Genomic DNA, 26,860 nt, shown 5'->3' with positions numbered 1-26,860 from the left:
CCCTCCACTCATGCCTTGCCCAAACTGCCACTTTGGAGCCTCCCCCGGCCCCATTGTTACCTAAAGATCCATCCAGGTGAGCAGAGTCAGGTCTGCTCACTGGCTTGAGCTGGGCACCTAATTAGGTACCCAGAATAGATTAAACACTGCCCACAAACAAGCCAGCCCCTTTTTTGGGAGGACCTTTCCCTTTCCAAAATATTATACCATGAGAGCAAACCATGCTCTCTCTCTGCCTGAGCAATATATAACCAGATTGTTCCTCCCTCCCTACTTGAAGTAAGGAGCATCAGGCATGGCACATTGCAGTTCATGTCTATATCTTCTAGTTGTGACTGAACCCTAAGCCACCAGGATCAGGTTGTATACCCTGTCTATGTTTTTACCCTTGTGTTACCCCTCTATCAATTTCATATCTGTTTTCTTAGGTCTGTATGGGAGCTGTGTGTATCCATTACCTTGTATGTGTGTTCTATAGTGTTCTGTAATAAAAACATAATTATTTTACTTAGCGTCCTTGGTCAATTTTGTAAGAGTTTCTGGAAGTAGTATCCTGTATACATAGATTCTTGATCCCTTTTGAACCATAGTTGCCCACCTATTAATTCTCCAGCCTCTTTTGAGGGCAATTTGGCTTACAGACCAGGGCCTGTAACAACCCCAAATGCATACTCTTTCCCTGTATTCACTCGGACAACACAATCACTGGATTTAACAACACCAGCCACACCATTTCAGGTTCATTCATTTGTTCATCTTCTTGACAATTCAAAGAGCTGGTTAGTAGTTTTATGGCATCAACATTGTTCCAAGCCGTTGAAGGCCTAAAACTAAAAATAAACTCTCTGAATTGTTCCTAGATATGGAGAACATTTTATGTCCAAAATTAATTGGAATACGTGTGTGTATTGTGTTGTCAAGTGACTTCCAACTCATGGTGATACTATGAATTAATGACTTTCAAAACATCCTATCATTTACAGCCTTGTTCAGGCCTTGCAAAATGAATGCCATGGCTTCCTTAATTAAATCAATCCATCTCATGTTGAGTCTCTCTTTTTTTGTTGCCTTTAACTTTTCCTAGCATTATTGTCTTTTGCGTTGTGTCTTGTCTTTAACTTTTCCTAGCATTATTGCCTTTTGCATTGAGTTTTATTTTCTCATAATGTGACCAAAGTACGATAGGCTCAGTTAATCATTTTAGCTTCTAGGGATGGTTTAGGTTTGATTTTATCTAGAATCCACTGATTTGTTGTTTTGGTGACCCACAGTATCCGTAAAACTCTTCTCTACCACATTTTGAAAGAATGAACTTTCTTCTTGCAAACTTTCTTCATTGTCTTACTATTTATATAACTTGTACAGATGCTGAATGATCCCAGCTAAAAATTTATGATAGTAAACCTGAAGAAACCGCCAGCACTCCTCCTGATTATGAAAGCAAGTCTTTTGTCTGTGACTGACGGATTCTTGTAGAATTGCCTTTCATACAATTGCTGGAGATCTTCAGATTTTTTTTTAACCGAACACAACTTCTAAGAGGCAGCTAAATTACTCCTTTTAATGGTTTCTGCCAGATCATTTGCTCCTGCCATTTTCCACTCACAGTAATAACTTCCCTATTCCTTTCTCATGTATCCCAGGAAGCACTGAGGTTTTAAGACAAACTGAGGTTATTGCTAAGGGTTGTGCAGATATCCTTTCTATTCATATTTGCCATAATGGTTTCCTGATTTTTCTACCCAGGAACACAATGAATTAATACACATATTTCACTGTTTTGTTTGACCACAAGTGCTTATTGCTTCAATTATAAATGTTCACTATAATCCAGTAAAGGGAGGGGGCATTATTCCAGTTTTTATCTTACAATTCTTCCTTCAACAGCCATTTGCCACAGCAGTTGATTTTGACAAACTGTTTTTTAAAGTCAGGTGAGGGCACCTGTGTGAAAAATCAGCTTGGTGATTTGAATGGAAAGGGAAAACATTGTTGAAACAAAAGAACTGTGAAAAGCAAAAGTGGGTGCATTGTGGTATTGTGGCTGATGGTCATTGTGTGCATAGATCTTCTGATAGAGCTTCAGAATATTATGGTGATAAAATTCTGCATTTTATTTAGTTTTAGTTGCATTCTGACGGTGTTAAGTTAATATAAAAGAATCTGACTTCATTACTACTAACTCCACTGGACAAAGTATAACTAGAGAATATTTACATTGGTTAGCTTAGTGTTACATGTAATTGCATGTTAGATGTTAATACTATACAGGATGTTTCTACAGAAGATTGCATGTGCTAGTTCCATCTTCATAACCATTGAACAATGACAAGGCATTTTAATAGTTTTTGTTTTATTAACTAAATTGCATTTGTAATCGACTTTTATAACCATGCTAATGTATTATCAGCAGTCAGAGATTCTCTTCAGTTTTTTAGAAAGCAAATTTCTGCATGGATTAAGATGTTCCATTTATTATCTTGCAGGAGGCAGCGCTATGGTCCATAATGGACATTGAATGTGATTATAAAAAGAAATAAACGTACAACTGAGATGTGCATAATGAAAGGGAATAAAAAAAAGTAATAAGAAATGTTAGAAACATATGCATGGAGGAGACTTAGGCTCAAATCTCCACTTATCCATGAAGCTCAGAGTTTAAGACAGTTGTTCTAAGATAAATCTTTTAGCCTAATTTACTTCACAGCATTGTTATGATTCTAAAGTTGATAATGAATCCGTGCAGCATTGAGTTCTTTTCAAGGAAGGCCAAGGGCAGGGTATGGTAAAAGAACAAGTCTTAGGTCATTGACCTAGGTGAAACATCAGTACTTAATTCTGATGAACTTCCTAGTAAGATATGCACATTATTAATCCATAAGAATCCTTCATGTCTCTTGCTGAGATTTGTTCAGTCACTGGTCCTCTTAATCTGATTGCTGCTTTTAGATGGTGTTTAAATAGATTTCAACTGTTGATGTGTTTATAATGTGAATTTTATCATGGAACCTGCCCTGAGCCTCCTTGAGGAAAGGGCAGGATACAAATCTAATAAAATAAATAAAATTCAGAATAAGTAAATGACCTGTGGCATAAACTCATGTTTACTGAATTAAAATTTTTTGACTTAGCTATATTAATTATATATCGATATCATTTTTAAATTAGAATCTGCATGAAAGCAAAAAGTTGGAAGCCGGTGCGCCTTTCTAATGCTATTGTTAATTAAATATGTGTGACTAGACTACAGTAGCAATGGGCAAAGATGGAAGTCTTCAATTAAATCATTCTCCTTCCACTAAATTATCTATCCATTTATTTCTCTCTGTGTGTGTATGCACTGTGTGTATGCACCAAATCCACTGTACAAATCTACATTTTAAGTCTCAAATTCTGTTGGCTTCCTGCCATTTTTGTATGATTACAAAAAGTCTTTTAAAATATGTTATTGCATATTCCATATGATGTTTAATTACTTTCACAAAATCACTTTCACAAATTGGCAGCAGTCAGTAAAAAACACCTAATTTGGAAGCAAGTTCTCTTAGAAATATCAAAAGGACTTACTTCCCAGAGAATATATGTTTAGGAAAGTTGCCCATCATGTAAAAAGTATCGAATTACTATGCTGTTATCTGAAGCTTATAAAATATGCATATTTGCATTAGCTGTGTTAAGAAAATGATGCCCATATTTGTTGATAGCTAACCCTTTCGATTTTCAGTATGTCCTTCCTGGGTCTTTATTATTCTTTTGTTGCTTTTTCATCCAGTGGGGTGCAGCTGCCCTTGAACTTAGTACTGTTTTGATCATTCATGTGCAACAGCCACATTGTCTACAACATTCTAAAAATGAGGCTTCATGGTGTTATTTGCAAAGTAATTTCACATAAATATTTGGACTGTGGTTCTTTTAAAATGTAGAGTTGTTTACTGTGTGAAAATTGCATAATTATAATTTGCAGACTTTTTGCCTGAAGCTGAAGGGACAGATGCATATGATTAAGTTTCAACTGGCCTGTTATTGTAATGTATATGTTTTCAGGGATGGGAATTGTTTATGGGTTTTTTAAAAAAAAAAGAGAAGCACAGGTTTAAAAAAGTTAAAAGGAGGGAAGAGTATTACAAGAAACCTTCAATTTCAGTCTGCTTTATTTTGTTTTCCATTTATATTTTCAGTGGAACTTCTCCATTGGCTTGTCTGAATGCAATGCTTCACACTAACACTCGTGTAGGTGATGGAACATTCTTCAAAATCCCTGGCAAAGCAGGACTCTATGCTCTCAAAGTAAGTTGGATTTTTACACATATAAGTATAGAAAGTTCTGAAGACAGTTTATGTGAACCTTTATGAAACATAAAGATAAAACATTAGATTCAGGAAGCCTGAATAAGAAAATGATCTGAAAATTCTCGTTAATTATGTTCAGATTTACACTGAAGGTAGACATTAATTTTTTTTCTTATACCAAAACTCTTCATACTTCTGAATTTAGGGTTTGTTGTTTTAAAGTGCTTTGCTGGATGAAAATACTGTCTTTTTAGAGCTAATGAAACTGCTTTAATTTTTAAGCAGTGACCCCAGGAACACTGCTGATATTCTGAGATGTGTTTGATTAGTGCATAGCATTTAACGAAAGAATAATTGTGAAAGTTGTGTATAGAGAGCTTTTGTGATAAATATCACAATACAAAGTGTAGTAATGTATTGAAATAATGGAGCCATGATTCAAAGAATGACTTGCTGTGATAGATGAATAGAATTCCTTTTTTCAGACCTTTAATCACATGCCATTACTTGATAACTGGTGTGTGAATAAGTGAAGTAGGACAAGGACACACAAAAAAGGGTAACATGTTTTATGAAGTAGTTTTGCTTCTCAATTTTAATTTAAAATTGTAAATGCTGCAACTGATAGTAATGTGTATAGAAATGAAGCAGCCACCATGAAATAGATGGTACTTTTCCTGAAAACTAAAAATATTGTCTCTCTCATTCATGGATTTCAGAGATAGCATTTTCTTATTTGCCAAGAAAAACTGATGTTAGTATGTTTACTGTTTTTTGGGGGGAAAGCTATTTAGAACAGGGATATCAAACTCATTTGTTAGGAGGGCTGAATCTGACATAAATGGGACTTTGTGAGGCCAAGCCATGCGTGTCCTAAAATGTAATACCAGATAGCAGAGATACAGACTTTACAGAGGACACCGGCCAGCACAATTAAAGATATCATTTTTAAACTTAAAATACAAACATGCTTAAAATTCTTGCAATATTTTGTTTAAAACAGAAAGGTGGGGGAATAGTGGGATTTTTGCAATGCAATTTTAAAAATAAAACATCAAGAAAAAGCACAAGGATCACAGCAAAAATTAAAGAAATAAAATGCTCTCAGTCTGGGAAAACATGAAATGGCAAGGCATTGCAAGCGTCTCTCCCCGCCCCCCCCGCCCCCCCCCCGCCCCCAGTATACTCAGATTAGCAATGGCTCTCCAGTGTGGGTTCCCAAGTCAGAGTACTCACTAGGCACCAGTTCTCACTCAATTGAGCAGAGACAAAGCTGGCTGAAAGTATCAACTCTTGATTTGCAAGGACACAACTCCAGGAAGCTTCAGCTGGCCATAGGAATGCTGGGGAGTTAAACTGAATTCCTCTCCATTGAAACACATAGACAAAGTTGCAAGGAAAATGTAGAGCAGATTTTCCATTCAGGTCTGTTCTGCCCATAGGCCTGAATAGGAAAGCCATTCCACATTCTCTTTGCAACTTTGCTTTCTTTTCTTTTCTTTTTTTCCCAATTTCAAATTTTTATTAAAACAATAACATATACATCGTTTAATAGACATCAACTATAACACTAACAAACATAGAATCTATCCATGAGCCATCATATTACAGAACATGTCAAGCAGAGTATAATTCTAATATAAAGCAAAATTCAAGTACTTGTCCGGTAAGAGAAAGAAGAAGAAGCAGGGAACATTGCAACCTCGGAGATTCACAGGGTGAGAATGGGGGAAGGGTGAGAAGAGAGCCCCACAGGTCTGATTTGAAGCCCTGGGTGGGCTGATTTGGCCCACAGACCGCACATTTGACACCCCTGATCTAGAATCGAAATATGCTGTGGACTCCAGTGTTGTGGAGATTAGAATCTAGGAAATGGGAACTAGCTAATGTGAGCATGAAAGATGTGAGCCATTTTTAGTGACAGCTATGACATTCAACTACATCGCTGGAATTTCTGTAGATGTTTGGTTCTACATGCATACACATTCAATGAGCAGCATTTCTAGAGGAATATGTTTTCTGAGTTGGCAGACCTGATTTCTCAGATGATCAGAAAAGGCTTTTTAATTTGTTTCTGCAAAGAGTTGGACTAGACTATGTGATTGAAGAACAACAACAACGCCTTGTGTTACATTGCAAAGCCAATTAGTTTTTGAGAAGCAACAATATATTTATTTATTTATTGCTGTACACAGAAGGAAGACTCTACATGCCCAGCGGATGGAACATTGGACTTAGGTTGTGAATCTGAGTTGGATGGCACTGAAATGGCTGAAACAAACAATAGCACTGGAGAAGAAAATGGAGGTAGTTGTTTTAATTTTAGTCCTTCTTGATCTGTTACATTCTGTGGCAATTACACATGACTGTTTCACTGAATAGAATGATGCTTTGAGTAGCTGATAATGGCTGTGTAATAAAATTGATTCAGTCCTTGACAAATTGTATTAATGGATTTTAAAATGAGATACTAAACAGTAAATTTGGGCTTCTCTCTTCAGTTCCATTAGTGTTTTATTTTTAATGTCATGATGTCAGATATTCTGTCTGGAAACTAGAGAGAAAGGGACTTTTTATTATTTTCATTTTTAAAAATATTAGAAAAAGCTTCATTTTGCCTAAGATAGTTGTAGTAAAATTAGGTGTTTCAAAATAACACACACATATTTTAAATGCAAGACTAGTACATAAAGAAAGCAATGAAAGCGATCTAGATTAATGAGAATCAATAGAGATTTAACTTTGCCTTCAATGGTATGAAGATCATATTTCTAAATCTTTTAATTCTGATATGCAGAGTATTTATCCACCCAAACTAGCCAAAGTTTATTGTACTTGGGCTACATAATTTTAAGCTGTTAAAATGTCAACAATTCACATATCTGTAATATTGAAGTATTTAATTATAATCAAGGCTCCATAGAGTTTGGCTGGTTTTTGCGTTAGGTTACACATTCTGCTTATCAGTGACCTTGCATACCATGGAAAACAGGCATTATGTTGACTGTGAAGTCATTGTTTATTACACACACTTAGAGTTGCCAATCCCCATTTGGGGGTAGGGGATCCCCTGCTTTTGAATCCCTTTCCCTGCTTCAGGGCTATCAGAAAGTAGAAGTGGAATAGCTGCTGGGTGCTCCATTATATCCTATGGAGACCAGTCCCCATAGGGTATAATGGAGAATCAATCCACGGGTATCTGGGGCTCTGAGGGGGCTGTTTTTTAAAGTAGAGGTACCAAATTTTCATTATAACATCTGGTGCCTCTCCTCAAAAAACTCCCCAAGTTTCAAAAAGATTGGACTAGGGAGTCCAATTCAGTGAGCCCCAAAAGAAGGTGCCCCCATCCTCCATTTTTTCTCATGGAAGGAAGGCATTTAAAAGGAACGCCATCTCTTTAAATGCAACAGCAGCTCACCCAGAACTCATTTTAGAGTTCCCTCTCCCAGAATCTCCTGGTAAGTCCACTGCCTGCTTGTCGGCCTCATCTGGCAATCCTACACACACTTGTGCGTAACTCCATCTTGAAGGATTTGTGGAGATCTGGGAAGTGCTTGCAGAGTGCAGAATTCAGGAAGGGGAGGGATTTCAACAGGAATGTGATGCTGTACGACTTTTGTCGTAGACTCCATGGTATACAATAGAATTTGCTAGCTGAAGCTGCCATTTCCTGCCAGGGGACTGATCTTTGTAGTCCAGAGATCAGTTATAATTCCCAAAAAACTCCAGGACCCACCTTGATGTTGGTAAACTTTCTGAGATGTGGTACAATTATAAGTAAAACACCCCAACTCCAACTTTTTCCTGTTTCACTGATCCTGTGAGAGGCTGATGTACTTCTCTAAGGCTTAACACAATCGTCGCCCCCCACAAAAAAAACCTGGGGGAGGTGCTGCTGTTTTTCACAAACATACAGTGCTGGTGATAGCATTTGTGGAATCTTGATTATATTCAGCAGGGGGTGAGATTCTTCTAATTGAATGTAACCTATCCAGTCCCATCTTGTAACAAAAACTGGTGAAAATTTATTTTATTGGCATTGGTTATTCTGTTCACCATAGCAGCTCCGTGGCACAGAGTGGTAAAGATGCAGTACTGCAGTCCATGCTCTCTGCTCATGACCTGAGTTCGATCCCAGTGGAAGCTGGGTTTAGGTAGCCGGCTCAATGTTGACTCAGCCTTCCATCCTTCCGAGGTCGGTAAAATGAGTACCCAGCTTGCTGGGGGGAAAGTGTAGATGACTGGGGAAGACAATGGCAAACCATCCCCTAAAAAAGTCTGCCGTGAACATGTCATGATGCAACATCACCCCAGAGTCAGAAACGACTGGTGCATGGACAGGGGACTGCCTTTACCTTTTTATGTTTACCATGCAAATTCTAGGGGGGAATTGTGCTGGTTATACCGTCTTTCCCCGAAAATAAGACACTGTCTTATATTTGTTTTTTCTCAAGAAGACACACTAGGGCTTATTTTCAGGGGATGTCTTATTTTTTATTAAGTATGATACAACAATCTACATTTATTCAAATACAGTTAAGTCATCTTCTGGAACATTGTCATAACTCTCCGGATCCGGAATTCCATCCTGAATTTTTTGCGACGCCCATCACTAGGTCTTATTATCAGGGTAGGGCTTATATTTAACAAATGCATAGAAATCCTGCTAGGGCTTATTTTTTGGGTAGGTCTTATTTTCAGGGAAACAGGGTATTATTGATAACAATATTTTGGATTATAAAATGGATAAATTGCTGCTGTACTAGATTGTATTGCATGATGGATAATTATTTCTTGTGCTTTTTATCAAGTCTGCTTAATATATAATTTCTATGTTTTAATTCTTGTATTTATAACCCATACAAATGATAATTACAAAATATAAATATTATGAGTATAAAATATAAAAATAGATAACAATATGGCTTATTAAATGTTAACTAGTTATGAATGCATATCAAAATTAAAACTATTAGAAGATACAGAAAATAATTAATTATATATAATATCAGATGAAACCTATTCTTGTTTCCTCATATTCTTACATTTTTAGTAATTTATTATTTATTTATTATTTATTACTCTGCATTTCTATCCTGCTTTTTCTGAAAAGCAATTAATTCCACTTTCAACTCAAAATATCCCTGATCTTGATTAACTGTCCTGCCTTGTTGGAAAAGTCTGTGATTTCCATTGTTATGCAATTAACATTATGCTTCTGTTATCATATTCAACCTTAATTATTGGTATTTTGTAGGTACTTTTCCCATAGTTCAAATGGAAAATATCTGGTTTCCAGGGTACATTTATGCTCAGTATTATGATGGCACTGCATGGAGACGGATCCAGCATTGGGCAACCCAGGATCCATGTGGCCTCAGGCCACTGCACAGTCCCCTGCAAGGTGTTGGGGGCCAGCCAGTAGCTCCTGAACTGGGCATGTGGCTAAACTGGCTCCACCCCCAAGTACCATTACGGGAGTCCCCAAACCAGGGGAAGCGAGCATGCAATCATGGCCTCTCCCCCAAAGGAACCATCACAGTCCCCAAAATGTGACCTGTAATAACCAAAGTGCAAAACCAAGAGGGTGGGTGGATACCCAAAGGGTTTAAATAGCTGAAAGGAGCAGCTGAGTGTTCCTATCCCTCAGGGTTGCCTTGGCTGATGCAGCTGGCCAGCTCAGGCTGCAGCTCATCCCACCCCCTTCAGAACATGCAGGCAGCATTTCACTGCCAAACTGTCTCCCTTGCCCCCCACCCACTGACTGACGAAGACACTGTTGAATGGAAATCCGCACCATGCTACTCACCAGATGGATTTAATTTAGTTGCATAGATCCCTATACTGGGAATTCTGCAAACATTTCACCCAATTTATTCTTGACAACCCCTAAAATAGTAAAAATCCAAGGTTGTGTATATATGTTTGTTTATATATAAATGTGAACCAAAATTGTGAGTATGGTGGCTTTGTCCTTAGTGATTAGCAGCTTGTCCACTTATTCCTTGATTGCAGAGAACAAAAGAATGGTGCTGCTTAAGGGAGTGGCTTCCAACATTTCACTTTCAGAGAAATCTTAACACATTTACTTCTGTGCTGAGTAACCCTTGCTTGTTGCATAGCACACTGAGAAGTGTTTGAGGGTACACAGTTTGCATCAGGCATGCAAGAACAGTGTTGGGCAGAAGGTCATCAGGAGTGACCAGTAATTGATGAAGTCATTCAAAATAAATTCTCTGTTGTGGAAATTTGGGGTGGGGGATGGGGAGCTGAACCACGGCCTCTACCTGGGTCTCAGCCTCCTCAGGGCTTCCTGCACTGGATGGGAGCCAGCAAGGATACCAAGTTTGAACCCAGGTTCTTAAATAGCTGAAGGGAGTGGTTGAGGGCACAAGCTTAAAGAGCAAGTTTTATTTTATTGAGCCTTACCAAACCATCAACAGTACTCTGAAGCATAGAATAAAGCAGCAGTGGTCTAAGCATCCAAGTTACTAAGTTACAGTGAACACATCCAAGTTATTAAGTTACAGTGAACACAAATTACCTGGTATGAAGAAGAGATCTCCCCTGCTACCCCCTATGGCCTCAAGTAGGCAAAGGTAGCCCATACTCTTTGGAAAACCCTTGTATATATACCATTTTTGCCACTGAATGAAGGCAATGGAAATGTCAGAATGAATACCATAAACATACCAATAACTGGGCCCCTCCTCTCAAAAATATTATGACCCCTAAACATTCCTAGGTCATTGAAAACAGGACAGCAGATTCAAACAGGAGACATACATGGCCTTAATCCATAAAGTTTTGTATATGGAGATAAGAGATGGCACTGCTCAGTACAGGAATGTCAGCTCTTCATGTGCTGAAGGTCACAGCCAGGTACCACTTCTCCTAAGAATTGTGCATACTGCAGTGCTTCAGGCATTGTGCATACTGCAGTGCTTCATGGGAACAACCATAGTCTGCTTTTGCTACAGTGAGCTTTATTCATGACTGACCAAGGCCCCCATGATGCAAATTCTGCCACACTCTCTGCCTCTCTTTCAGTGCTGCTGTAGTCATTTTCTTATCCTTCTCTTTAAAGCTAATGTAGTAGTTTCTCTCTTCTTCCTCTTTTGTGTGAAAGAGGCATACACATGCACGCATCTTTGCTCTGGATGAGAACCGAGCATCAGAACCCTTTTCATTGATCTGTTCTTTCACATACATGTGTATGCTCTCTCTCACACACACACGCACACACTTTGGACAGGAAAGGAGTGTGTCGTTGAAGTCCTTCTATGTGCATCAAAGCTGCTATTTGCCTCTGGTAATGAAACCATAGAGATAACTATATATTTCCCCCTTCATGGTAAGTTACAATTCAGTGCAGTTGTCTGATTTGGGAAAAAGGAAAGGAAAGGTTTCCTCACCTGAGCAGTGCCGATCTACTGTGGAAACACTATAATTTTTGTACAAGCAGCTATTTTGTGAATAGTAGCTCCCAAGGCTTTTGAAAAATGTGTAAGTAGTTCCAGAAATAATAACAGTCTGCCTTCCTCTGCTGTAGAACATATCTAGAAAGCCACTGTAGATTCATACTGCAGGTCAAAATCAACAGTGATGGGAAACTAATGAAGTTTGTTTGCCATCACTGGTTTTTTATTGAAGAATTCCCAAGGAGTTCAAGCATGCCCTAGTGCACAGTATAAAAACTGCTGACACAAGGGAACAGAATTCTTTATCATAGATACAGGATGTGACCCCAATTTCTGCAAGATGTCACCACAATTTCAGAACTTCCATGATTGTTGTAGTTCAATTAGCTTTATATCTGTTAACAAAAACCAGAGTTGGGGGAGAAAAGCAGGATATAAATATCTAAAGACAATGCTTATATTTTTCACAGATGTGGAAACATTCTTGCTTTCTGCATGAAACTTTTTTTCTGTTGTGGTTTGGTCACTGGCTGATCTGTTTGGAAATTGTTATGGCTTTCAAAACCAGTTTTGTGATACAGCATGACAGTTTGCTGTTCAAAAGAAAAAGGTATAAATCTCTCTAGGTATACTGAAGCAAGGCAAATTCCTCTGCTATTGCTCCTCATCTGCTATTTAGAGGTCCATTGCCTTTGAACAGGGAACTTCAATTCAGCCACCTTGCCTAATGGTGACTTCGTAGACCTTTCCTCCCTGAATTTATCTCAGCCTCCTCTACTTGATGTACATTTTAGCATTAAATTCCATACATCAATTATACACTATGTGAAGAAATTCTCTACATTGCATTTGATTAATGGGATTAGATGACTTCGGAAATGATTAGACAAATTCATAAAGGAAATGTTCATCAGTGGTTATTAGAAGTGTACCTTTGAATGCGAATTTCTCTGGTGGGCAACAAAGGGGGGAGGTTTGACCATCTGTTCTCCAGTGGTTCCAGGAGTGGGACAGTCCCATCACTAAAGGGATTAGGCTCCTCCTCCTCTGGAACAGGGTCAGTTCCTCAATTGATCCACCGGGGGGAGTGGCCTATTCTCTGGAACCTTCTCCAGTCTTACTGGTCCTGTTGCCTGAAGTAGGACGTGTTCTTCAGCTGCTGTGAGCAGAAGATCCACTGGAGGCTTCCTCTGAAGTCAAGCCACATCTACGTGGCTGGGGGACCCAGAGAAAGCTGCTGCTGGCGTCAGGAACGTTCCCAACAAAGGTAAAGGACCGAAATCGCCGGCGGAGTTCCCCTCACTAAGAGACCTCCACCCCAGCTGTGGCTTGTTTTTTCCTGCCTCCGCCAGTGGCGGAGCAGGATGGGAAGCAGCAGAGACCTTGGACGGTCCCATACAGCGCTGCAGGAGCGACGGCTGCAGACGGCCGGGAGGTGAGTGTGGCTGGAGCAAGCCCATGTTGGCGCACCTCACGAGGAGACCGGGTAAGCGGTTGGCGGCTAATTGAAGGGTGTTTTGCCCCCTCCCTTTTTTCTCCCTCCTCTCGCCAGCGACAGGTCCTCCAAGCACTGGGAGGACGTCCAGAGTGGCACAGACTAGTACCATTAGGAAGACAACAGAACAGACTGGGGTCTCTGTTTTTTCCCTTCCACTGTTCAGAGAGCCAGGGCAGGGGTTTTTCCAGGGTCCTGCAGTAAGGGCAGGCAGATGGGGGGAAAAACACCCGGTGAGCGAGGGCAGCCATTTTAAGGTGCCTAGTTCTTACAGCTCTTTCCTTTGTTCTCTCTCTTTCACTTTCGTTTTTTAGCCTTACCCCTTCACTCAAGATGGCTGAAAGGCTGGGCCAGGCCTCTACCTCTGAGACCTCACCCAGTAAATTTGAGTTGCCACTGTTCTCTGGATCCTCCACTACACAGGATTCAGCTAAGTTCCTGGGTCCAGATTTATCTGGAGAGGATGCCAAGTCTAACCTTTTGCAATGGCTTAAGAGGGAGCTCTGGAAGGACTTAGGCGTTTCTCAGGGCTCTTTTCCTACTGCACCAGAGCCAAAGAAGAGGAAGATAGACAGAACTGAGCCTGTTCTTAAGAGGGGAAAACTGAGTGTTGATGATGATTCCCCCATTGGTAGTTCCCCAGAGGATAAGGACTCTGGGTCTGCAAGCCAGTCCTCTGAGAAGGAGGAAGGAGAGCTGTCTGAGGAGGAAGAGGCTCCCTCTGTTAGATCCAGAATCTTTGCCTTTGAATACTACTCTAAGCTTTTACCAAAGATATTGAGAGAACTGGATTTTGAGAAAGAGCACTTGAATCCAGATCTCCCAGGTTCTGAAAGATGATGCCTAAGCTAAGAGTTTTTCAAATGGGGGTCCCATTTTAGCATTATTAAGGCAGAATGGGAACACCCTTCCAAATCCAAGGTTAACCTACAGTTGTTTTCAAAATGGTATGGTTTAATTCCAGAGGCTACAAAATGCTTGAAGCTGTCAACGGTGGATGACTCGGTGATCAGTTTGCTTTCCAGTTCTGTGCTACCTACGGATGCTGATGGCATGCCTAAGGACGCCTGTGACAGACATATGGAGCAAGAGCTGTTCAAGGATTTTGAGGCATCTGCCTGGTCTGTTCGGGCTTCTACCACAGCATCTCTTTTTGCGAGGGCAATGCATTTATGGGCATCCAAACTGGCATTGGCAGATAGCAGGGCACCTAAGGAGGTCAAAGATGAACTTAAGAAAATCTCTTTGCCTGCGGCCTTCATCTCTGATGCAACACTAGACGTGGTTCAGCTGTCAGGCAGAGCTATGGCATGTAGCGTGGCGACCCACCGAAACCTATAGTTGGGACATAGATGTGGCAGCCCAGGCTAAGGTAGCAGCAGTCCCCTTTAAAGGGATGAATCTGTTCGGAGATGCCCTAGAGCATTACCTTATTGAATATAAGGGAAAAAAAAGAAGGTGCTGCCATATAAGAAAAAGGGCGGAAAACAGAAGAGACGTTTTCAGTTCTTTGGAGACTCAAAGAAGTCTATGCGACCTTCCAATTTCCAATCTTTCAAAGGAAAATGGCAACCTAGAGGCAGAGACTTTAAAGCAACCTCCAATAAATCAGACTCAGGTTCCAGGGGAAACCGCAAAAAAGGGGGATCCCAATGACTACGACACAACCTTGGTGGCAAGGAGGATAGGGGGAAGATTGCTCCACTTTGCTGACCGATAGAAATGCTCAGTGAAAGACCAGTGGGTGTTAGAGTTTCAAACGGCTATGCCATAGAGTTGGTCAACTTCCCACCTCAATGTTTTCGCCAGGTTCCAAAGAAACAAGATCCCTTAGTCCACCAGCAGATGCTGAAGGCCATAAAACATCTCTTGGAAATAAGAGTGATAGAGAAAGTGCCCCAATCACAGTGTGGCCGGGGGGTATACTCCATCCTGTTCCTAGTTCCAAAAAAGAACAGGGACGTGCGGGCCATTTTGAATCTAAAGTGGCTGAACAAGTTTGTCAAATCAAAGACGTTTCAAATGGAGATCCTCCAGTCAATTCTGCCATCCATTCAAAGCAAGGATTTTCTTTCATCCATAGATCTCTCCGAAGCCTATTTGCATATTCCAGTCAGGGAAAGCCACAGGAGTTTCCTGCGTTTTGTATACAACCGGAACCACTTTCAGTACAAAGCCCTTCCATTCGGGTTGAAGTCCTCCCCGTGGGTATTCACCAAAATCTTGATAGCCTTAGTGGCTCATCTTCAAATTCAGGGAGTGATGTTATACCCGTATTTAGATGACATTTTGGTGAGGGCCCATTCTTTCCAACAGGCTCTCCAAATGACAGAACTGACAGTCCTGACCTTGTATCAACATAGATTCGTGGTGAATCTGGAAAAAAGCAACCTGAGCCCCTCACAGTGCATTGTGCATCTGGGAGTAAAAACAGACATGCAGATGGACAGGGTTTTCCTGATGGAGGAAAGGCAGACCAAACTACAGCGTTTACTGCAAGAGGTGTTTTCGACACAGAGAGTCCAGGTGATGAATTTAGCACAGCTGTTGGGCATCATGGTGTCATGCCAGGATGTGTTACACTAGGTGAGGATACATGTCCGCCCCTTACAACAGTTTCTCAGACCTTTTCAGCATCTCATAACCCAAAGAGCACCCAAACTGGTGGAGATACCATCTCACCTACAACAACAGTTACAATGGTGGCAAAACCCGACATTGTTCCTGGGTGGGGTCGACATCTGGGAACCACAATGGGTTGTTATGACAATGGATGCCAGCCTGTCGGCTGGGGAGCTCACTTCCAGGGCCAGATGGCCCAAGGGAAATGGTCCCTGGAAGAAGCCAAACAAAGTATCAGCTTTCTGGAACTTTGTGTGATTCGTTTGGGTCTGGCACACTTTGAAGTTGCACTCATGGGGCTGCATGTTCTTGTCAAAACCGACAATCTGACAGCAAATCCTACGGGAATCGGCAGGGAGGCACCAGGGTGAAGTCCCTATGCAGAGAAGCAATCCTGCTTATGGGCAGAGAGACATCTGAAATCCATCAAGGCAGTCCATGTGGCGAGCAAGTACAACAGCCTAGCAGATTGGCTGAGCAGACAGACGTTGAACCAGTCAGAGTGGATGTTGGACAGGACAGTTTTTCAGAGGATTTGTCACAAATATGGCATGGTGCAGATGGACCTGTTTGCGACGGCATTGAACTGCCAGTTCCCACGTTTCCTGGCAAGACAAAGATCCCAATGCAGAGGGCATCGGCGCTCTGAATTACAACTGGCCGACTGAACTATTGTACGCCTTTCCCCCGATTCAGTTGATTCCCAGGGTCATCCAAAAGATGTTGGTGCAGAGGGTGGAACTGGTGTTAATAGCCCTCTATTGGCTCAGGAGAGGATGGTTTCAAGACCTATTGAGACTGTCAAAGGAGGCAACTTGACATCTGCTGGTAAATGGAACTCTCCTGCGGCAGGGGACAAGGTGTCATCCTCAACCGGAACTGTTACAATTAACTGTTTGGAGGTTGAGAAGGCACAGTTAGCAGCCTCGGGTTATGCACCTCAGGTTATTGCTACTATGTTAGCTTTTACGAAAGGCTCAACTAATAGAATTTATAATAACACCTGGCGGGTGTTTTCTTCCTGATGTTCTGAAAAAGGTTGTGATCCTTTGAAGCTACCTGTAAGGAATCTTCTCCTTTTCTTGCAGGAGGGGCTGGATAAGGGACTGTCTACCAATACGCTTCAAAGGCAGGTATCTGCAATATCTGCGGTGTGAGGGGTTAGGAGGAAAGGGTCCTTGGCCTTACATCCTCATGTGAAATATTTCCTGAGGGGCACTTCCTTACTTAAGCCCCCTACGGTACACAGATTCCCGATGTGGGAATTAAATGTGATGCTTAAGGCTTTGTGCAAGCCTCCCTTTGAATCCATGGCTACATGTAGCTTGAAAGACCTCACGTATAAAACTCTTTTTTTGGTGGGTATTACTTCGGCACATAGAGTGTCGGAGTTAAAGGCTCTGTCAGTAGATAAAGAGTTGTGCATTTTTCATGTGACAAAGTGGTCCTGAGGCCCGATCCCACTTTTGTACCAAAGGTTAATTCGGTTTCCCACAGAGAACAGGAAGTAGTTCTCTCCTCTTTTTGCCCCGATCCTAAAACAGAGAGGGTGTCATGGGTGCTGGGGACCCTGCAGAGGAAGTTGAGTCTGACGAGGAAACTGTGCCCCTGCCACCTGCACCAGTGCCCCTGCCTCCTGCTGGAGAAGATCCCAGCCCCCCTGCCTCGCCCTCTCGGGTGGCTCGTGTGCGTGACCGCCTCCGGCAGGACCTCAGGGATCGGAGGAGGGCGGCACGCTCACAAGCAAGACGCTCCCTGAGCCCTGAGTTCTGAGAGGATTCTGGCCCTCCTAAGAGCAAGGATGCTTGAGTTATGACAGGATCCTGGCTGCCTCCCTGAGCCAGCAATTAGCCCAAACGGGCAACAGCCAGCAGAGGGCTATATAGCTGTGGGCTTTGGGAGGAGGCTTTGTGGAAGCAACTAGTCATCTCCCTGACATCCTAGCATCCACTCCGGCTTGACTGGTTCCTGACTCCCTGACTTTGGCTTTTGACTTCTGGACTCCCTGACCTCGGCTTCTGGACCTCGGACCTGCGATACTTGTACACTGATTTGGATTTGGCGCCTCAGACCCTCCTGCTTACTGGCTACAGACCTCGGACTGCCTCTGGACTTTGCCTGACCCGGCCCCAGCCGTGACAGAGGGAAAAAGAGTAACATTGCTTGGATGTCAAGCGAGCTTTGAGTTTTTACATAGACAGGACAAAAGGATTTAGGAAATTGCCATCCCTTTTTGTTTCCTTTAATTCCTCTTCACAGGGAAAACCAGTGTCATCTTCCACTCTTAGCAGGTGGTTAAGAGAATGTATCACTGGGGCTTATAGAGTCCAGGGGCTTGTTCCTGCAGGGGGGATCATAGCACATTCCCTAAGGGGGGGCAGCCACATCTGCAGCTTACAGAGATTTTGTATCATTAGAACATGTCTGTAAGGCAGCAACGTGGAGGTCTGTTCATACCTTTACTAAACATTATAGAGTTGATAAGTGGGCTTCAGCTGAAGCAGCCTTTGGTCGCAGGGTGCTTCAGCAAGTCCTAGGCTAGGAGTAGCAAAATACTCTGATTCCCACCCTAAGGGACAACTGTTTTTGTAAATCCCTTTAGTGATGAACGGTTCCACTTCTGGAACCACCAGAGAATGGAAGACTGGAAGCATTTACCGTGAAGCTTCCTTCTTGGTGGTTCTGGAGTGGGACAGTCCAACCCACCCAGATTTTGAGGGTGGCTTCATATAGTTTGTTAAGGTTAGAGTCCTTTTACTCTTGCTGAAAACTTGTCTATGCAGTATGACATGGGTGTTGTTATCAAGGTTTATATGTGTTGAAGTAATAAACTTTGAATATGTTTTAAAAAGTGTGGCGATATCTTGGTACCTTTGTGCAAGGTTGTTTTCCACAGAATAATTCTATGGGGGATATATGGCTTGGTGATGACTGGAGAAGGTTCCAGAGGATAGGCCACTCCCTCCCCCTGGTGGATCAATTGAAGAACCGACCCTGTTCCAGAGGAGGAGGAGCCTAATCCCTTTAGTGATGGACTGTTCCACTCTGGAACCACTGAGAAGGAAGCTTCACGGTAAGTGCTTCCAATCTTCTTCTTCTTCTTCCGTTCTGTATGGTTTCCAAAGGCTTCTGGCTAGCCATTGTGAAAAACAGGATGTTTGGCTGCAAGGACTGTTGGTCTAATCCATCAGGTCTTGTCTTATGTTCTTAAACTTTTGAGTAAATTCATAAGTAAACTCCTCCTCAGATCCTAGGCACAGAATTCCTAATATTATGAACAATGGCATCTAATTCTATCAACCACTACTGACATTCACAGTAGCAGTACCTTCTTGCCCAGCAGCCCCTGTCTTCTGCCTTATAAATTACTGAACCATTAAACATCTTCAGAGTTAGAAGTGTTCTCAAACTTGGAGATGGTTTAAATAACAGATTGGATTTATATCCCGCCCTTTACTAACCCAAAGGAGTCTCAGAGTGGCTTGCAATCTCCTTTCCTTCCCCTCCCCACAACTTTTGAGGTAGGTGGGACTGAGAGATCTCTAACAGAAACTGCTCTTGAGAGGAATAGCTCTGCACAAACTTGAAACTGATTCAAGGTCACATACCAGCAGGTGCAAGTGGAGGAGTGGGGAATCAAGCCCAGTTCTCCCAGATAAGAGTTAGCGCACTTAACTACTACACCAGACTGGCTCTCTGCACTAATTACAAATTTGTAAATCTCACTGTTCTTTTTTCTACTGCTAAATATTTTCTGCACTTTGGTTTCTTTGAAATGTTAGCATGTCATCCTAAAGATATATCAATGTTATATTCTCCAAAGGGGCATTTGAATGTTGTTAATTATAATGTTAATAGCTGCACAAAATAGCTACATAGTTTATTTAAATTCCTTGATGGTCCCAGGTTTGTACATCTGTATTACAGTTTAACTCCCAGATTGTTTTCTTTTTTTAAGAGCCAAACTGACTGGCTGGCAAACATACACACTCACACAGCCTGTTCTCATTTTCTAAGTTAAGCTGAAGAGTGAGGTGTTTCCTTCTTATATATGTGTGTTGACAGTGTATGACCATTCATATCAAGGCATGTATAGATCTCTACCACCTATAAAAATTATTGACTTTATTAGATATGTATAGGTGCATTTCAGTTCCTAAGGGTGTATTTTGTAAAAATCAGTATTTCAGGAATTAAAGTAGATGTTTTCTGCTTCATAAAGGCAACAGCTGTTAGTGTATGAAAGCAATATTCATATATGCTCTGTTAAATTGTTATTTGTAGACAGTTCTCCTGTACAATTACTGCAGTATTGAATGAAAACGCCTTTTCTGATCTTATTTAAAACCAGTCCTGCTTGCTTGGCATGAAAAACAAGTATATTATGTTTATTAGAGCAGGAATGGGAAGTGTCAAATTCTGTTCTATATATCATGTGATTTAGACATTTTCATTTGATACTAATACATCAATTTTTGCTCCTATGGGGTTTTAAAAAAATGTAGGCAGACTTTTCTGAGCATATGATGAAAGATTGGTTGAGCTTATATAACAGAGGAAGACTACAATTTTTTGTTTTTTGCTTTCTTGCATTCCTGTGTATTTTTAATTTAGTCTTTTTAGCTGTGTGTGTGGGGTGGGGTTACTTACAAAAATCTTATAGCACTGGTTTCCAAAGTGAGACATTTTCTCTCAGCAACATTTCAGTGCAAAGATGCATAGATGAAATGGATGAAAATGTGGAAGATACATTGTGCTGCCTACTAAGGATAACAGAATTTGCATAGTGGTGGGATGGGTCAACTTTACCAGGCAATGAATTTTTTTTTAATTTGATTTATATCCTGCCCTCCCCGCCGAAGCAGGCTCAGGGCGGCTCACAACATAAAATCCTACAAACAATTAAATTAATAAGTATTAAAATTACACATTCGGTAATAAAATAGATATATAATTATTAAAACAGTTAAAACAGAAAAACAGAATATTGAGTTGGTGCTATTCTGGTGGCGATGGCCTTATTCCACTGTGCTCCTCACTTATGTGCACTTTATAAAAGATAAAAGTTTGGCTCAAGACATTATTTGCAACAAAAAATGGATTGTAAAGATATTGTACCCCATCTGCCCTTGAGGGAAGGCTCCTTCTCCTAACATTGGGTCACACCCCTCAGAGGGAAGGGAAGGAATTATGTTATCATATCACCTGTCTCCCCCCCCCTCCAAACATACACACATGAGGTGATCACAATTCAAAACTGGGGGGAAATTGTAATTTCACCACTTGATGTCTTTTAGATTGTTATTTAGTATTATAGAATCATATTCTGTATTTTAATGTTTTATTATACTTCACATTGCCCAGAGCCCTGCAATAGAATATAATAAATATAATTAATACATACAACTCATCTGGCTCCTCTTCCTCACAGCTAGAACACCTTCTGCCACAATGTGGGTATGGCTGTCCAACAGTTTTCATCCCTGGCCTCTTCACTAGAGCCTCCTTTTATCCCCCTTCCTCCCTCTTGTGGGCCTGACTCACCCTCCCTCAGCAGAGCCGGTCCCTAGCTATCACCCTCAGGGCTTTTCCATTGGCTGAGGCCACCTCTCAGGTGAGAGGGGGCACCACCTTCCTGCCTCCTGGCCCCTCCCCTATGCCAGGTGTTCTCCATTCCCAGCAGCATCCTGGCTGGCAGAGGGGTGGTCGAGTTGCCAGTTCCACTGCTGCTGCCAATCTCTCTGCAATCTCCATCCATCCCCTTTCTGGACTCCCCCGTTTTCTGATCTCAGGAGCCTCAGCATTGGCCAACTCCCTCTTCCTCATCATCTGCCTCTGCCAGGCAGACCCTGCATCCAGCCTTGTTACTGGCTGCACATCCTCCATTCTTACCGTCTGTGTCTTCTTCACCAAACCTGCTGCCTCATCACAGCTGTCACTAGGTGCGTTCATGCTATACTAGATAATGCATTTTAAATCCAGATTGTTGCTATTCTTGCCCCGTAAAAATCCAGATGTAAAACACATTCTTTAGTGTAGTGTGTCCCACCTCCCCTATAAGTTGTCTTGTCAAGGCCAGCAGGCTTGTCTGGCAGCCAGGCACAGGTGGGCCATGTTGGTGGGGCCATGGCTGGTAGGGCTGTGGTGCATGGGATGTTATTTTCCTGCGTTTCTGTTGCTAACCCTAGACAAAAGGGAAATCAATATTTTTTTGTCATGGAGCTTACATACATGCTTGTTCAAGTGACTGAACACCATCAATGACTGGTCAGTGCTGTGGGTGTGTTACATAGTTTAAAAAAGCAGTGCCAGATGTCTTAAGTAGGGATGTGCATTTGGCTTCCCAGAGTTAAAAAAAACAACCAAATAAATGGCTTATTGGTATTTATTTAATATTTCCTAAGCCAAATACAAATTCAGGAAACTCTTCAGCCGCCAAAGAGTTTCCTGGATTTATTCAGCTTTTTTTTTTTTTTTTTGCGCTTTTGGAGTATTGCCAATTTCCTTCTCCTAGCCTGTGGCTGGGAGGGGAAGGCATTTAAATCTTACCGCTGGCTGATGGAGAGGAGTGAAACTAGCAAGTCTATTTCACTCCCCTGTGCTGAACAGCTGTTAGATGTATATACTTCCCCCTCCCTGCAGATGGCTGGGGGAGGGAGAGAGAAGGCATTTAAACATGACTTCTCTCTGTCCCTTCCATCCATGAGTCACCCCACTGTAGCAGTGTGGTTCTGGGAGAGATGGGAGAGCTAGTTTAAATGCCTCACTTCCCTCCCCACAGCCACCCTGCCACTGTGGGGAGACTGAGAGAGGCAAGGCACAGAGAGAAGGCATATTTATATGCTTCCTCTTCTGTCAGGGCTTCTCCAGCTGCCCCGCTGGGGACTTGGAAAGGAAAGAGAGAGCAAGAAGGCAAGTTTTAAAATGCTTCCCCTCTCCAAGCCACCTGGCTGTATTGGATCCTCTGGTCTTTTTCAGTCCCCTCTGTTTAAATAGCCTAAATCTAGCGTCTGACTGGCAGGGAATGAAATTGACTAGTGGAAGTGGCAAAGGGGGTTGGGGAATGAAGGAAAGGTATTAAACATGCCTTCTTGCTCTCCTCCAGGTATAAGAGACCCAAATATATTCAGAAATACCAAATATTTCCCAGAATCCAATACTATGCTGGTATTGGTACTCAGGAAATTCAGAATCTACCAATATATTTTGGGTCTGATGTACCTGAAACCAAAAGACACTATTTTTTTTTTCTTACACACCTCTGGGCTTTACTATTCACCATGTCATTCTTTGCCAACATCTGGTTGCAAAAAAATTCAGTCATCATCTGCATAAGTCATTACACACTGTCATTACTTCAGTGATTACAATCAAAGCCCGTGCTCTCAATAACCGAGTATTCCATGAGCTCCATGTTGAGAATGATGAAGATTTCAGACATTTGCTGCTTCATACTGAAGTTCATTGGCTATCAAAAGGCAATCCTGTGAGATGCTTTTATGACCTTTTTGACAGTGTTGTGTCAGAGAGATCAGGTATGACATTGCTTATTTATCAGAACTATTTGGAAAGTTCAATGAAATAAATTTTCAGCTGTAAGCAAATGAAGTCAGTCTTATCTCTATGCTTATTTCAAAGTTAACTCTGTTCAAATGCAATATAGGTTGTTGCAAGCTATACCAGTTTCAGTTGGCCAATGCTGTCTGAACTAGAAGAGAAAAGTGAGATATAAGATTATGATCAAGTTTTTTGTGACTGGATATGCTACATGAAGATATGTCTGAGAGATCTGAGGATCTTCTTTCTATGGAAATTACAGAACAGGTGATAAATCCATTTTCTGATACTGAGGGAGTAATGTAGGAAGAACTATTTGAGCTACAGAATGACACTGAGTTGAAGTCAGAGTTTAAGAAGTCATACCAAGAGTTTTGATAACAAAAGGAAATTCCTGATTGCTGTAACACGCTATGGACTTCTAATGCACTAAGAAGCTCCTTGTTGCATTTCCAACATAATATATAAATGTGAAATATTGTTATTAGAGAAATGTCACTTGCTTCACCACAACAGCAAAAGCATGCACTGAAATTTCTCACATTGACTGTTTACATAGATTATCATGCCTATACAGCCAGGGCCACCCCTAGACTGTCTGGTACCCTAGGCAAGGCTAACTTCTGTTCTCCCCCCACCACACTGATAACACTGAGTCACATGGGGGTGCCCAATTCGGCACCTCCAGAAGACTGGCGCCCTAGGAAATTGTGTAGTTTGCCTAGTGGCAGAGCCAGCCCTGTGTACAGCTCTCTGCATTCCCTCCAGAGAGCCAGTTTGGTGTAGTGATTAAGTGCATGGTCTCTTATCTGGGAGAACCGGGTTTGATTCCCCACTCCTCCACTTACAGCTGCTGGAATGGCCTTGGGTTGGCCATAACTATTGCAGGAGTTGTCCTTGAAAGGGCAGCTGCTGTAAAAAGTTCTCTTGGCCCCACCCACCTCACAGGGTGTCTGTTGTGGGGGGAGAAGATATAGGATAGGCGTGGCCAACAGTAGCTCTCCAGATGTTTTCTGCCTACAACTCCCATCAGCCCCAGCCATCAGCCATGCTGGCTGGGGCTGATGGGAGTTGTAGGCAAAAAACATCTGGAGAGCTACCGTTGGCCACCCCTGATATAGGAGATTGTAAGCCGCTCTTAGTCTCTGATTCAGTGAGAAGGGCAGGGTAAAAATCTGCAATTCTTCCTTCCTTCCTGGCTTTTTGGCAACTTCCATGCACATGAAAGCTTTCACCTGAAATAAAACTTTGTTTGTCTCAAAGATGCCACCGGACTCTAACACTGTTCTCTTATGCATGCTCTCTCTTTCTTTACCCCTCCCTTCTTCCCCAAAGGGAGAGGAGGCCTCAGCCAATGGTGGGAAGGGAGACTTAGCTTTGTATTCTGTGTGATTGAGGGAGCCAGGCAAAAGCAAGCTGTGATGCTGCCCTAAGGGAAGGCAATAGAGGAATTACTGAACATGGTGATTTAAGGGTCTTGCTAAGTGACTTTAAACCAGATATTGGGAAACTGGTATCACTTTATCAAGCTCATCCATCACATGAAGAATTTACTGAACAGTGAATCAGTTACTAAATGTGGTATTTAAGGGTGAAGACAGAAAGGCAGGTTGCTGCGGCATTATTTCGGCTTTAAATAAGCTGCTTGAGTTTGTGATGGTTTCTGTTGACCAAACAGTCATCTTTTTTTTTTTTAATTTAAATTTTTATTAAAGAAGTTTAAATAACATTTCAATAACTAACAACACGCCCCCAGCCGCCCTGAGCCACTTGTGGGAAGGGCGGGATATAAATCTTAAATAAATAAATAAATAAAATAAATAAAACATGGGGTCTATGACATTTCCTTAAATGTACAGTCACATTCGTTATTGTCAGCAGATTTTAACAAAGAAGAAAGGATCTCTCAAGAAATACATATAGATCGGGATTTCAAAAAGCTATAGATTGCATCAGGTCTAAACTAATAAATCATAAAATTCACATATTTCGCTGGCAGTTTCCCAAATATAGTGTCGGAACTATTTACGTAATCAAGGAAGCTGAACCATTTCTGTAAAAACCAGTCTCCTGCTTTGATATTATCAAGCATAGATATAGCTGTAGTTAGCTTGTCCTGGATCAAGACGTCCTACACTTTAGTGCACCATTTCTGGAGTGGAGGGGTATCCGGGTGTTTCCAGTATGATGCCAAAGTAATTTTTGCAGCAAGCAAAAGTAAAGTAACCAATTCCTGTTTTAATGTTGACAGCGATTGATCAGGCCATAGATTTAACAGGACCACTGCAGGAGTGTAAGGGATATTAACCCCTATTATTTTTGAAATTATTTCCAGAATAGACTTCCAGAAATCAGTTACCTTGGGACAGTCCCACCAGCAGTGGAAAAATGAACCTGGAAGCCCACACCCTTTCCAGCACCGGGGGTCAGCCTTCACCTTTGCCTTAAAAAGATTAAGAGGAGTCATATACCATCTTGCGAATAACTTATAATTTTGAAGACGAAAATAAAGGGATTTGGATTTAAATAAAGGCGATGTCCAAAGCTGGCTCCATTGGTCTTCATTAATTGAGATTGCACAATCTTTCTGCCAATTGTTTAGATGAGTGGAGGGGCATTTCCATGTTTTTTGGTTTAAAAGAATATAGATCATAGAAATAACTCCTTTTATGGTGCAGTTACCTATGTTAATTAATTTCTCGACCGGGTTTAGTGGCCTGTTATGCATTACAATGGGTATTATATGATGTAATGCATGGTGTACTTGTAGGTACTGAAACCATGGGATGGTGATCTTAAATTTACTTTCTAGTTGGGAGTGGGAACCCAATTTACCATTCAAAGTAATATCAGTTAACTTAAAAATATTGTTCTCCCTCCAGACTCTAAATTGAGTTTTGTCCTTTCCCGGGGGGAACCAAGATTGCCCAAGGAAAGCCATAACTGGAGATGAAGCCGGTGTAATAGTATTCCTCCATTGATCCCAGAGTTGGAGGGTAAATTTTAAAAATGGGTTTGATATTTTAAGCTCCTTTCTGTCTGCTCTCGAGGACCAAATGAATTCGTGTAGAAGTATGCTGGGCAAGTTTGCCTTTTCAATCTGGACCCACGCAGGGGGGGCGTATGGTGATGCATAGTAAACGATGACTCTCAGCTGTGCAGCTATAAAATATTTGTCCACTAATGGGGCTGCCAGGCCTCCCATGTTACATGGTTTGGTTAGTAATGAAAGGGCTATTCTAGGTTTGCGATGGTTCCATAAGAAGGATGACCACTGTGACTGCCAACGAGTGAGCTCTTTTTTGGGGACATTAATTGATAGATTTTGAAATAGAAATAACAAGCGTGGTAGCAAGAAGGATTTGAGAAGGTCAATTTTTTCTAGTAGAGAGAAATTAAGTTTGGACCAGGCAGATATAGAAGAGGTCATGGAGCTGGCCAAAGGACCGTAGTTGGCTTGGAATAATTCCTCGAG

General features: G+C 41.6%; 1 protein-coding gene across 1 annotated transcript in view; it reads left to right on the top strand.

Annotated features, from left to right (window-relative positions):
* The window catches only part of ASXL3 (ASXL transcriptional regulator 3), a 107,842-nt gene that overhangs the window by 8,324 nt on the left and 72,658 nt on the right, over positions 1 to 26,860 (top strand). The window contains exons 2-3 of the mRNA XM_060244343.1: positions 4,045 to 4,287; positions 6,486 to 6,597. Coding sequence (XP_060100326.1) covers positions 4,045 to 4,287; positions 6,486 to 6,597 — 355 coding nt within the window. The remainder of the gene's footprint in view (positions 1 to 4,044; positions 4,288 to 6,485; positions 6,598 to 26,860) is intronic.

Source organism: Heteronotia binoei, chromosome 7 (genome assembly GCF_032191835.1).
Source record: "Heteronotia binoei isolate CCM8104 ecotype False Entrance Well chromosome 7, APGP_CSIRO_Hbin_v1, whole genome shotgun sequence".
NCBI lineage: Eukaryota > Metazoa > Chordata > Lepidosauria > Squamata > Gekkonidae > Heteronotia > Heteronotia binoei.
Note: the sequence above shows the minus strand (reverse complement) of the source record. Positions and strands in the feature narration are given on the sequence as shown.